The 13,396-nt window shown below is 49.1% G+C and overlaps 6 protein-coding genes across 6 annotated transcripts; 3 read left to right on the forward strand and 3 right to left on the reverse strand.

Moving 5' to 3' along the window:
• Positions 1-882: 882 nt before the first annotated feature.
• On the reverse strand, positions 883-1,597 carry AtWU_05596 (YbhB/YbcL family Raf kinase inhibitor-like protein; the record flags this gene model as incomplete). Its single annotated transcript, XM_035500706.1, has 2 exons — positions 883-1,367; positions 1,435-1,597. 2 exons carry the CDS (start codon positions 1,595-1,597, stop codon positions 883-885), a joined length of 648 nt encoding a protein of 215 aa, XP_035356599.1.
• A 1,944-nt stretch (positions 1,598-3,541) lies between these two features.
• Positions 3,542-4,058, reverse strand: AtWU_05597 (putative prefoldin subunit 1; the record flags this gene model as incomplete). The annotated part of the gene is made up of 3 exons (XM_035500707.1): positions 3,542-3,710; positions 3,804-3,970; positions 4,029-4,058. The coding sequence occupies 3 exons, from the start codon at positions 4,056-4,058 to the stop codon at positions 3,542-3,544; spliced, it is 366 nt and encodes a 121-aa protein (XP_035356600.1).
• A 379-nt stretch (positions 4,059-4,437) lies between these two features.
• Positions 4,438-5,646, reverse strand: AtWU_05598 (isopenicillin N synthase family dioxygenase; the record flags this gene model as incomplete). Its single annotated transcript, XM_035500708.1, has 3 exons — positions 4,438-4,667; positions 4,734-5,172; positions 5,281-5,646. The coding sequence occupies 3 exons, from the start codon at positions 5,644-5,646 to the stop codon at positions 4,438-4,440; spliced, it is 1,035 nt and encodes a 344-aa protein (XP_035356601.1).
• Positions 5,647-6,625: 979 nt separating this feature from the next.
• Positions 6,626-7,405, forward strand: AtWU_05599 (uncharacterized protein; the record flags this gene model as incomplete). The annotated part of the gene is made up of 1 exon (XM_035500709.1): positions 6,626-7,405. One exon carries the CDS (start codon positions 6,626-6,628, stop codon positions 7,403-7,405), a length of 780 nt encoding a protein of 259 aa, XP_035356602.1.
• A 1,402-nt stretch (positions 7,406-8,807) lies between these two features.
• Positions 8,808-9,947, forward strand: AtWU_05600 (uncharacterized protein; the record flags this gene model as incomplete). Its single annotated transcript, XM_035500710.1, has 2 exons — positions 8,808-9,816; positions 9,871-9,947. 2 exons carry the CDS (start codon positions 8,808-8,810, stop codon positions 9,945-9,947), a joined length of 1,086 nt encoding a protein of 361 aa, XP_035356603.1.
• Positions 9,948-11,158: 1,211 nt separating this feature from the next.
• Positions 11,159-12,542, forward strand: AtWU_05601 (Rcd1-like cell differentiation family protein; the record flags this gene model as incomplete). The annotated part of the gene is made up of 4 exons (XM_035500711.1): positions 11,159-11,615; positions 11,675-11,830; positions 11,918-12,293; positions 12,365-12,542. The coding sequence occupies 4 exons, from the start codon at positions 11,159-11,161 to the stop codon at positions 12,540-12,542; spliced, it is 1,167 nt and encodes a 388-aa protein (XP_035356604.1).
• Positions 12,543-13,396: the final 854 nt, after the last annotated feature.

Here is a 13,396-nt window from a genome sequence, read left to right on the forward strand (position 1 = left end):
ATAATAAAAGTGTAGTAGTTTTAATTCCAATACCTATTTAAGAATATATGACAAGAAAGAAGACTAGACAATTAGACATGCATTGCCAGAAGATAGAATATATTTAATAGCATATACTAAGTCGGAGTTCAGGGAGACTAATTTCTATTCATATCTCTTTCTTTCAATGCCTCTAACTAAGTAAAATAGGAAAATTTCAGAGATTTCTCGTATACAGATCTCTTACTATCTGTTATGCTTATACACAAAAGCACATAACATTTTAAGAAAAAGAAACCGGCTGTAGTATAAAAGATAAAACCATAATTCTCATGTAGAATTTACCTGAAGACGTATTGCGTGTATTTATTTCATTTTTAGGGAAATACTAGCAAGTGCTAGGAGAGTGTCTTAGACAGCCTTTCTGACTATTAGTGACTCAGCAAAAGTGCCCTAGCTGCGCTATATCTTAGTACAGCGATCTATCCAACTATGTGGGAATGAGTATGAGAGCTGACTTAATTTAGCTAAGCCGTGCATTATATTTCGCAAGTGGATTTTCAGTGGCAAGATTATGAAACTCCTCGGAGAATATCTCGACTCTGTGTAAATGTGCTGCTTATCAGGAACGACTAATCCTTCCTTGGCTTTGGGGCCGTTTTACTTTTACGTCTTACCTGCACGGAAATGATTATCCGGTAAGATGTATGTGGTGGTACTGAAATCGATGCATTCAAAGCTAGTAATCTTGAAATATTGGTACTAGTATCTATTCATAGTATTTGTACAGTGGTCTGTTGTTATCCTCCAGTAAGCCAAAGCCCATAGAACCATCCAAAACGCATCCCCATACTCATCAGTACAGAACGACCCCTCCTCACTACCCAACAGACTTCACCACCCTCATGAGCTAGAAGTAGCGGTCGCCTCACACGCGTATGTAGAAACGAGAGTAGACGTGATCGCATAAGTGGTAGTCGCAGGGGTAGGGTTCACGACCTGAAACCAATTCGCCGCTACGGGAGTACCCAAACCCGTTACTTCCTCGAACTCATCAAGATTGAATCCAAGACGGGCCGCGTCTGTTGCAGGCAGCAAGCTCTCGAGACAGACAGGCAGGGAGTAATCCTCTGGCTGGCTGTACAGCAGCAGGATGTAATCGTGGGCAGGCCCTTCAAGCGGTGTCGGGTAGACGTACTCCGCGTTTGGGGCGCTCGTGTTGCTAATTTCCAAGACACCAGACGAGTAGGCGAGGTATGGCTGGTACCAGTGTAGGGCGGCCGTTGAGACACCATCCTCATTGATGGTTGGGTCGATCATGATGATGACGTACTCGTCCTTGGTGGAGGTGGTGTCCTCCAGGTACAAGGTAGGAGTATTGATGGTCCCTGGGGAAGGGTTGTGAGTATGTAATATCAATAGTGCTTATGTGCGTCAAAGCTGGATGAAACTTACAGTTTTGGTTGATTAAGGCTCCAGAAGTCAGAGTTAGGTGGCCCCCATCTTCGGTGAAGACCACGCCAACGTCCGCATCGACAGATGGAGTAAAGCTGGAGGGAGTCGCCGCTGCCGCGAGGCCGATGGCAAGACAAGAAGTCAAGATCTGGAGAGAATGCATTTCGATAGATTCAATTATTTCTGTAGAGGAGTGTGGTTATGATTGTGCTGCGAAATACCCATCCCTTGGCTCCATTTCGATTGTTCTTATAGTCCCTTGCTGGATGCTTGTTTCACTGCCTCAAGTTGATCGGACCGAGTGAACTGAGTTGGCACCAAGGTGCATCCGAGATTCAAGTTAGTACTCACGGAGAAGCATGGCTGATACATCTCGAAATGGGTGATTAAAAGACAGTGATCAAAAGCTTGTATAGACGCAGGAGGGCCAGGATCTCGTATTCGGCTGCACCGCCTCAAGTCTCTTATGAAGGAACGGCAGTGATAATTCTAGAAAAGGCATGCTTTTCGTGGACTAGTGGCAAAAGTTACCAGCCTATAGTATGTAAGTAGCAAATCTGAGGTAATCTGAGTCTTAGAGGCATTGTAAGTCGGATGGTGATGATTGTGTTGGGTGTTGTCGATGCTGCATATCTGCCATGTGTACCACGTGGACGCATTCCTTCCGAGCTTCAGTGGGCCTTGATCGTATGGAACGCAATGCGTAATTCGATATTGATCCTGCAAGATCCTTTTGGGCGCGATGACGCTAGCGCTTACTCTATGAATGATTATGGCTCCTTTAATGAACTTTGATCCCTTTCCCTCCGGAGCAGAGCACTCAATAGTCTCCATTCGTCAGAGCAGGTCTGTTCGTCCTTCAAAGATTAGGAGATTACTTTACCAAGCTACATCATTGCTATTTCTAGAGGGTGTAGTGGGTCACAAGATAGTGCGCGTAGGTGACTTTGATATTCTTACAACAGGCAATCCCTGCTTCATTTCCACAAGCACAAGGACAAGGGTAATGCATCCACGACGACCAGAGATACTGCACAAAGCAAGGTGCCTCAAGCAGACGTCTATGCTGCGCAAATTATCAAGCGATGTCCCAGTCAGCATATAGCGCAAACTTTCGTAATTTAGACTCGGGGAAATCGGGATGAGAAGTTGTGCAACTATCATCCTCCGAACCCTTTCTTTCGTTCATATCCGCTGTCGCGTAGAGGTCAAAGCCTCCATTGTAGTGTGAGCTGACTTTTCAAAAATCCTGGAGGATGAGTGAGTCAAGGTCAAAAGCCTGGGCACGGGAGGATAGTTTCTCACCTTCCCGGATAATTGCTCTCAAAGTGTGAGACAGAACAGGTTATCCTCAAATAATTGAGCATGGATAGCACCTCTGTGCCACGGGTCTGCATTCGAGGTCCATGAGTATTTGCCTTGTATAACGTTGCTGGTAATGATGGCGACGGTTTTGTGCTACTTAGTAGTACTTCTATAGTGGGGCTTCTTCGTGGCATCCGTAGGCATACAATCTACAGCATAGATGGAACACCAATCATAGTTTGCAATATTGGCAACATGTTGGCCAACGGTGGTATGACGAGAGCTGTCCGGTTCTGGGGCTCGAGAAAGGCCACTGTCTCATTGTTCCGGTAAGACTGTTAGCTATAGTTACACGGTGTCATTGATGTCTAGGGGGGCCATGATCTAGATTGCCTCTGAAAAACCGAGGTATCATTCTGTGAAAGTATAACAAGAAACCCTTGATTTGCTATAATATAGCTAGCTGGTGATACATACTGAAATACCTCTAAACACCGCTAAGCAAATCCAATAAACGCCGAGCGCTCAGCGCATCAGCAGGGCGTAGCATGACCACTGATAGCGAAGGCAGCCTCCACAATACCATGATGTAAGGGAGAATCAGAGCGCAGCACAGCAGACGAGGCTGCCCCCTAGGATCCCCATCCTAGCGTATATCTCCCGTGCAGCGCTCTGCGATTGCCGTCCCATTCTGTCACCACCAGAGGCGGGCGTATGCCCAGCACAATGGCACCTATTATCGGTATGATATATTTATTTCTTGTGCTCATCTTTCAGTTCTTTCCACTGATGAGACAGCCCCTCACGCCTTTCCACCGGACTTCAAGATCTGCTCCAGGTTCTCACGGCTGTTCTTATGCGTCATTTCCAAGTAGTGCAGCTTCTTCTCCAAGCCAGCAATATCCGTCTTCAAATCTCCGCTCTCGCTTGACAGGCGCTTGTCGATCGTGTTCATGGGGACAGCCACAAACCTATGAGAATTGTATCCGTTAGTATGGCCGCGAGATTCTTCCGTCTTCATGCCATCCTTAGAAGGGTGATATAGTAGCCACCAGTAGACTCACATCTTGCCAACGCCCTCATATACCCTTGTATCTTTAGGCAAAGAGCCGATTTCCTTGGATGTGAGCTCCAGCATGCGGATGTCTCTCTGCTTAGTTGTGATCTGTGCCTTCGTGACGCCGATTTGTTGTTGAGAGGTAATGGCCTGGACCTCGATTTCTTGCAGAAGCTGTTTGTCCGGAACATATTAGTTATGAGTATGAGATAGAGTTGCTAGGGCAAGGTACCTTCTGCAGAGCTTCGTTGGGAATGGACATTTTGGGTAAGGAGAGGGGAGTCCCGCTTTGGTATTGAGGGGTAATCTGGGGTTAAGAGAAGTCGCGTCGTCGGGGTCAAGAAGGCGCGTATTTAGATTGTCCCAGTAATGATTTTTCTGGGATCGATCAAGATGTTTCGTGGATCTGGTATGAGAGTAACAGGGAAGGCTGTTTGTTCGTTACCTATCGTCCTGATCAAGCTCGATGATGAACACATCGGCCGCCCGCTATCATTGGCTCCGAGGCCCGGGCGGTAGAGGATACCGGATTCGGATATCAGTCTAGGGCTTAGGGCTTCGTCAAATAACTATTGGTATACAATCCTCATGAAAGAACAAACATATGTGGATTTCTGGCAAATGGTGGCATTTATGAAGAATCAATACATCATTGAGGCTCGCATTTTGTTGTACTCAGCCTGGGTGGTCGGCTTATACTTGGCCGGGTATGCCTCACTCATGCATGACGGAATACATTCAATGGTCACGTCTGGATCAGGAGACATGAAGTACGGAATTGAGTAGCGCTCCCGTGTCATCCGGTTGGGCCCCTCAAATCGATCTGAGAGTTGCGGTAGTCTGACTCGGTGGTTGGTTGACCGAAGGCGATCTATATTATAGATCAGAAATATGACCGATTTCATACCTCTACTAATGTTGCGGGGAATGGACAAACCATTGCTCCACATTTGCAATAAGTCCCCAATGTTCATGATGATGGCATGTTTCAATGGAGTAGCGGGGACGAATGTGCCGGGCCGAGAAATGTCCTCTACTTCCAGGCCACCACAGTCATCCTGGAAGAGCATGGTTATGGAACTCCAATCTGTATGTGCCGGGCATCGGGCGGTTCGCTCTTTCTCCAACTCTTCTGCCGGCACGGGCAGATAGTGCAGCAACCTAAGCTGGTTGTTGTGGCCTGAATGCTTCTTCGTCAGGTAGCTTTCATCCTCCAAGTCAAGGCCGGTAGCCAAAGCACGAAGTATCTCGCTTCCAACCTTATTACACTCCCAATAGAATTGGACCATAAAGTCCTGGTAACCAGGAAGTGTCTCTTTCGGTATCCACTGGTTGGGTTGAAAGGTATTCTCTTCGCTGCCAATATCGTAGATTTCCTGTGCTTAAACGTCATTCCGAATCTCAATACAAGACTCGATGGCAACGATCATAAAGAACATTTTCTGTAGAGTAGCTCACTGGGGCGACACAAAATCTAAACAAACCTTGACATCTGGCACCTCTCTCAGCTTCTTCCGCGCATCCTCGTCATCTCCGGTGCTCATGACTTGAGAAACCTTTTCTAGACCGGGCCATGAGTAGCCTCGATGTACAGCCCAGCCCTCCGGATGTGGGGCCCGCATCTTGTCTTCGCTTGAGAGCTCAAAAAAACGTCTCATCCAGTTAAAAGCTTCATCCAGAACCGATTCAGGAAGCGAGTGGTTCACGATGTATACGAACCCGACATCCTGGCAAGCCTTAACCAGTGCATGTGCGACCTGTTGACGAGAGGAGGCATCTTGGCTGTTGTACCACTGCGAAAAGTCCACGACGGGGATCTGCATCTGGGTAGAGTTCGCAGAAGAAGACATATCGAATAACTCGGATTCTGATAGTATCTCAAAGCTCGTGGGATGATGTTTAGCCAGTTAGGCCGCCGAGAAGAAGACCTCACAATAACACTTCCAAGGACCTGTTGTGAGAAGGCCGGCTAGTGTACTATTAGCTGAACTGGCGCTTGGTTTCCAATTCGCCTGGCCGATCATATGCTTTACGATCGTGGAAGAAAAAGAAATTACGCAAATGCCACTTTCAAGAGAAATAAACAAATTCGTATAACCAGTAGATATGGTTTCCTGAGTGTATACCGATGATCTAAAACGACTCGAGGTAAGCTTACTATTCACGTGGTGTAGTTAGTTGTCCGAGATGTAAAGTGACATCATCTGGTGAGTAGCAGACCCTGAGATCGGAGCTGGAGCAGTATTTATCCACTCGGTGATAAAGACTATGGAGACCGGCGGAGTGCCGGGTGATTTCCTGGCTCCGGTGCAGATTTCAATCAATGCGGGCCAAAAATAGGTGGACAAGTCCCATCTTTGCACGGGTGGCTGGTTACTGAGGGGCCATAGGCGACGCTCCGTTGCTGTGGCAGGGGATCGCAGTGGACCCGGCGCGGCCTGAACAACCTAAAGATGCAGCATCCATCACCCACACTTTCCGGTGTTCAAACCGGCTTGCTCGAGTGAGGCGAACCCGGCAGAAATTACTACAGATAGAAGAGTTTTTAGCAACACGTAAGTGTGCTTTTATCCGCCCTGGATCATGTTTGTTGAGCTACTGTGTACTTGCAAGCGCTACCCTGATCGACCACTACTGACATCTACTTCTACCGCTTTTAGTAATCTGTTGATCGCCGCTGCAAAGCCGTCGCATAATACTGGCCCTCGACAGATCGTACGATTAAACAGGTCGCAGTCTCCAGCTGCGCCGGTGACGCATTCCGACGTATATTTTCGATATCCTGTCCCATCATATCCGGAGGGCGCGCTGTAGCCCTAAGCCTCGACAATGAAGCTCTTCGGGTGGATCTCGGCCGCATTCCTCGCTTCGACGGTTCTTTCGTTAGAGACAACACCAGCTCCATCGATCGATACTATACCATTCTATTCACCTCGCAATGCAGACTCCGGACGAAGGGCCTTTGAAGTACTGCAATTATTAAGGAAGCGGAGCGATAACTGTCCTTCTGGATATGATTCTTGCACAAACCTAGGCTACTCGGATATATGCTGTGCCGATGGTAGCAGGTGCACTCGCGACGCCGCTGACAATGTCGCTTGCTGCCCAACGGGAGCGAGCTGTACGGGGACGCTCTCAGAGACTGGAAATTCTGGGGGAGGCACAACTAGCAGCTTCCGATTTCCCCAGACAGCGACGGCTACACAGACTACAGATGGGACGAGTGTGACTCTCACGGGCTCTACAATTGCCGGGGCATATCCATTTGTCAATATCCCGACATCATTCGCCAACGCGCGCGTTTGCACATCATACTACTCTCTATGTCAGAGCGAATATACCGGCTGTCTTTCGCAACTCGGAGGAGGGTATGCTGTGACTGTGGCTGCTGAAGGAGGAGGTGTCACTCGCGCTGGAGGAGGCGCTTCTGCAGCTATATCGACATGCTCTAGTCTGAGTATGGAGGCATGCCACGGTCTCAGCATTGGTTACTGCGGCAGTTACAGCACTGATGTCTACGAGAACCGGGGAACGATGCCCAGACGGAGTTCCAGTCTTGAGGACCTTTTCTTTGGCATGTTCATTGGACTTGCCGGAATGTTTCTATGAAGTTACGACTACGCTTTTTCATGTGGATATGCATGTACGAGATATGGACATACGCTCGCTCAAGTGACGTGAACATTATTTTTTCTCCAAGTCAATATTGACAATTGCGACACTCGCGAGACAACTACTTCGGTTGAGAACGCTCATCCTTTGGGTGGATGAAAGAGACGACGGGATGTATCTATGAAGTGACTGATGAAGGGCAATAGTTGGGCAGCTATCGGCATAATGAGTTTCATGATTTTGTGGCGTTTTGTATATAACAAGAGCATCTAGGATAGCAATGACATTTAAGAAAATGAATGATCAGATCATGATTTCTTTAGTATTATGGGAACTTGTACTGTGAGCTTGTTGCTCCCACAATAGACAAGGGAGATCCAGCTGCATCCATGGCGCCTCACTACCACATCATTATTAGGGCTCACCAGATAGCAAAGAATTTAGTATGTGATTGTCGGGTCACGGACAATGCGCACTTCTAGAGCAACTAAGTACTTACGGATATTGAGTCACCCGCGCCAAATCACTGCCTAAGCATGGGGCCCCTTCGTTGGGTGACACGTAGGTGTAGTCACTAACTAGTCACTACACGGTCCTCGCCTGATTTGTGCCGACGGATGGAGGCCCATGCAGTCAGTACCTGACGGACGTACCTCCATCGAATCAGAAACAGCGTTTGCTAGACCGACTCACCGTGGAAGAGAAAAAGATAATCTAGCGGTGGAGCCGACAACGCAGTAGGCCGGGTCTGTCCAAGTTCCGGACTTTTCGCCCACAGACACGATTGGGTGCTGACAATGACGCTGTCAGGAACTGAGGGGAGAGAAGTTGGTGATGAGAGGGGCAGCAACGGCATCATCGGCCACTTCTCTGCCATTGGATCACAGCGGGGCAACAACATGCAGAGTCGAAAAAAGTGGACATCCCAGCCTCCGAAATTTCCTTTTTTAAATTATGAGCTAAGTTTATCTTCATCGCTGATTCACTCGGCCTGGCAGTGATTGGTGGTGGTCGTCACAGGAAATGCGGTGGTTGGGAAGTCGACCGGACGGAGGCTGGGATCAAAGAAGGGCGGACGGGCTGCTCGTGGGATGGCACCCTGCTCCGACTTCTCTTCTCTAACCCTCCATACATTTTCTATTCAACTGATATGCATTCTTTCGATCTCTGCTCTGCAAGCTATCTGTGACGGTCTCTCGCATTCCATCTATTTGCTTGGCTTCCTTTCGTTCGCTGTCTTTCGTTCTATACCTCCCTTGTCATAACAAGACCCTACATCGAGTCATACGTCGGAACTTCCCCAAATTTGTCCCTGGCAGCGATCGCAATCCAAAGCTGCTTTTGGTCGCATCGTGGGCTGGCCTCGTGGTTGTGGAAATTCCTACATTCTCCCCTCGCCATGCATGCGTCTCGCATAATCCCGTCGACCTTATCTATACTGGCCCTACTAAGTCAGTTTCAACTCTCGATAGCTTCACCATTGGAACCCGAGGTGAGTCTCGAGGAGGCCACCTTGGAGAAGCGCTGTTCGAATCCTTGCGGTTATTATAGCCAGCTTTGCTGCAGCTCAAGCGAAACATGCAGCACCAACAGTGATGGCGAAGCTGAGTGCGTCGGTTCCGGAAGCTGGGAGTATTACACCACCACGTATGTCGTGACCGAAACAGAGCGTGCGACTTTTACTTCAACCTGGAGCTCCTACATTTCGGCAACAACGAGCACTGGCAGTTGCAATGCCGAGTATGGTGAAACGGTCTGCGGCAGCGACTGTTGCGGCCCTGCATATGTCTGCTCCAACAATCAATGTATCCTGGGAAGCACGTCAATCTGGGCAACAGCGACTGCCACGCCCCCCGTACGTGGAACAACGCTATCGACTGTAACTCAAACGGCCACTACTACTGAGCCTTTCACTGCCCCTGTGAGCACAAGCGGCACGCCATTGGTTGTGAAGGGCTCCGGCGGAGGACTCAGCGGCGGAGCCATCGCGGGCATTGTTATCGGAACAATTGCCGGCGTGTTCCTTCTGTTACTCCTTTGCGCCTGTATGTGCTGCCGTGGAGCACTTGATTCTTTGCTTGCTTGCCTTGGTCTCGGTGGCGGTAGGAAGCGGAAAGAAACCACATACGTTGAAGAACGTCGTCGTCGTCACCATTCTTCTTCCGGGGCTAGACCTGAGCAACGCACCTGGTTCGGCAGTCGACCGGCACCATCAACAGCAGGTGGCGGTAAGAAGAAAGAGTCTGGCATGGGTGCTTTGGCGACAATTGGAATCGTCCTGGGTGCGATCGCGCTGTGCCTTGGGTTGAAGAGGCGCAGAGACCATCGCGACGTGGACGAGAAGACCGATTACACGTATCCGAGCACCTACTACAGTTACTACTCCTCTGACTACTATACCAATGATGGTAAGTACCCTCTTGTTCTCCTACAATGATAGGATGATGCTAATAACATTGTAGGAAGCGTTGTGACAGATGATCGGCGGACGAGAGATACCAGAAGAACTAGACGATCTCGCACGCGCTCACGAAGATGATGATTTTATGATGCCAACAACGAAAACGAATGACTTACCGAGATACAACGATTTATTAGCTATGATTTGAGTCTTCGGACTTTATTTGATCGATTTTGCATGGACAGGCGTTATCCAGGGTTTATGATTGATGTGTGATGGTTTCTTCTTTCGTGTCCGAAAGATCTGCAATGTACGATGATGAGACATGTATTCATGTTCTAATGCCCTTGAATGTTTCTGCTTTATCCCTTTTCTTCGTCACTTTGTCTTTGTCCTCCGTCCCTGCTTCCGTTTCTACGAACTTATTGAAAGCCGCGGAAGGAAACTGTGTTGTAAATAAGATGCTCAAATAAGTTGACAAGGAACAGCATTGTACATATGAAGGACATCAGTTGCCTGTACCGACATCGTACATAATCTATCAGGAAGTTAGTAGTAGAGAGCATCCCTGACCAGCAACAGTGAGAGCTCACACAGCCAGAGTTGCGAGTCACCCTCCGGCACGCTCCTTTAAAGCGGCGCAGGGATAGTTACAGGTATATGAAGGATCTGAGCAAAGATCGCAGCTCCCAGAGATCCAGTGTCAGTGCACCCCTAGATACGTACAAAGCTGATTCTTGATAATCATGCACCTGCCGGAGCGACTCGTGCGTTTATCCAATAACTGCAGCTGCAAGGCGGCCATCAACGGTCAGCATGCCAACCCAAGACAGATACGGAGGAAATTGTCATAATAGAACGATTAGACTTCACCGAGCTGGTAATAAGGGCGAATTGAAGGGATAAGAAATTTGAATAGATTCGTGTTACCGATCCACGCGATCAAGTTGTTCCGATCGAAGCGGTTCAAGTCCGACAGGGTCCAGAGAGTGAATGAAGCTCGGCACCTCGTCGACGGCACAAACTGCCCGGGCGGAACCTGCGACTCCCCGCCTCCCGTAGTCCCAAGCCATTCCATCCATCATTTCACGCTCGCCTGTCCTTCAATCCCGCTGTCATTCCCACGCCATCTTCACAACACCCCCTCCCCTCTTCCACAACTCTCAACTCTTGTATTCGAAAACCCTTATCCATGAGGCTACTCTCGAGTATACGGTCCTGACAATACCTACTCAGCATCTTAGTTCATTTTGCCCTCGTCCGGCTTTTCCCCGATCATCCAGGGCTGTCAAGTCTTCCCTCCTGAGGATTACGAGTCCCGTTGAGCTCCGATTCTTCGCTGGCCCGCCATGCTTCAAACGCAGACTCAGCACGTCTTTTCTCATCAGCACCAGTATCCGCAGGCTGATCCGACCTGGTTGCAGCAACAGCAGCATCACCAAACCCACCCGCACCAGGCTCAGCAACCGCATTCTTCGTTGGTCGCCCAACAGCATGCCCAAGTCCAGGCGGCCGCAGCCGCAGCCGCAGCCGCTCAACAACAACACTATACTCGTATAGCCATGGCTGGAAACGCCGGTGCCGGTAATTCCGCTCAAGGGGCTGGTGCAGGAGGCATTGGTGGGGACGGTGCGTTGCCCGGTGCGGTGTCCGTGATGGATGGTGGCATCAGTGATGAGAATCGGAAAGTTTTCATCTGGGTCGCAGAGCTTCTCGATCCGAGTCGCAGAGAAGCCGCCCTTATGGAACTTAGCAAGAAGAGAGAGCAAGTGCCGGAACTCGCGCTGGTTATTTGGCACTCTTTCGGTACGGAATCACCCCCTTTGATCAGCTTTGTTGGTGGCGACTAACGGGCAGTTTTCTAGGTGTCATGACCGCTCTACTTCAGGAAATCATCTCCGTATACCCTTTGTTGAACCCTTCGCAATTAACTGCGGCTGCATCAAACCGGGTCTGCAATGCGCTGGCTCTCTTGCAGTGTGTGGCTTCCCACAACGAGACTCGCACCTTGTTTCTTAATGGTACGCAGCCGTCACCCAGGACCATCCACCCCGCCCTTCGGTTCTAAGTCGTATGTGATTTGACTAACAAATTCTCGTTCGGAACAGCTCACATTCCTCTGTTCCTTTATCCTTTCCTCAACACAACGTCAAAGTCGCGGCCCTTCGAGTATCTCCGCCTCACCTCGCTCGGCGTAATCGGAGCGTTGGTTAAGAATGACTCGTCCGATGTCATCAACTTCCTTCTTACCACAGAGATCATTCCCCTTTGCTTACGGATTATGGAGACCGGCTCAGAACTGAGCAAAACTGTCGCAATCTTTATTGTGCAGAAGATTCTCCTCGACGATATCGGTCTCGCGTACATTTGCGCAACCTATGAGAGGTTTTACGCGGTTGGAACTGTCCTGAGTAATATGGTCACTCAACTTGTTGAGCAACAGACAGTACGACTTCTCAAGCATGTAGTGCGCTGCTTCCTTCGGTGAGTCTATCCCAGGTTTCTTCAAATTGCGTTGGTTGATTCGTTTCTACGTCAAATGCTGACTTTTGTAGCCTGAGTGATAACAGCAGGGCGCGAGAGGCGCTGCGTCAATGCCTTCCCGAACCCTTGCGCGATGCGACGTTCTCCTCCGTACTCCGCGACGATGCCGCCACTAAGCGCTGCCTGGCTCAGCTTCTCATCAACCTCTCGGATAATGTCTCCGATGGCGCACCTGGTGTTGCGATGTAAAAAGTTCAAAAGCATTTGTTTTCCTTTTGGTTTACTTGATATATTTGACAACCTTACGACATGCATGGGGCGGGCTTAGGCGAAACACGGAATACAAGGCGCAAACTGTGTGGTATGGCAATGCAATGACGCGATCTCAGGAAAGTTGCACAAAATCAACAGAGAGAAAAGAGAAGACATGGCGGGTATGGGAGCACTGGACTTGGGGGTTTCTGTCTTGTTATGGTTCGAAAGGTTCTGTTGTTTTGCTAATCATCTATTCTTTCTTCCCTTCCCTGGCTTTTGCTGCGGCTTTTTCTCTGCTTTCTATTTACCCTTTCCTTTTTGTTTTCTGTTTGTCCAACACTTCGTTCCCCTTCGGCCATAATGGTATGGCTGTGCGGTGGCGTGGATACGGCTGGCGCTATTTGTCTGTGTGCATTTTGCTTATCCTCTATGTTCCCCATTCCCCATCCTCCATCTGAGTGAGATAGACCCTCTTTGAGCGAGATACCAAGATCTAGTTTTATGTTTCGTTGGGTGGTGCTGATTCTGCCTGTTGCTTAAGTTTCATTTTCTCCTGACCTGGTTTCATGCGGAGGCGAACTATTATTACGATAAAACCTTCTCTTCTAGTATCTATTAATATGAGCTTGTTTCTTCATTCAAGAAATAGAATAGTAGTATCCACGAGGTCATGGTAAAATGTGAGCAGTCGGATCGCATCGACAGCGCAAGGCTTATCGGCACGGGATCGACCCAATCGGCGGATGGAAGTCACCTGACTGGGGTCTCGACGCGCCGCCCGGCGATTCTGTGAGCTCATCTCTTCTGCCCAGCCCGACACGCCCGCCCTGGCGAACGATTTCCTGTCT

Source organism: Aspergillus tubingensis, assembly GCF_013340325.1.
Source record: "Aspergillus tubingensis WU-2223L DNA, scaffold_7, whole genome shotgun sequence".
Taxonomy (NCBI): domain Eukaryota; kingdom Fungi; phylum Ascomycota; class Eurotiomycetes; order Eurotiales; family Aspergillaceae; genus Aspergillus; species Aspergillus tubingensis.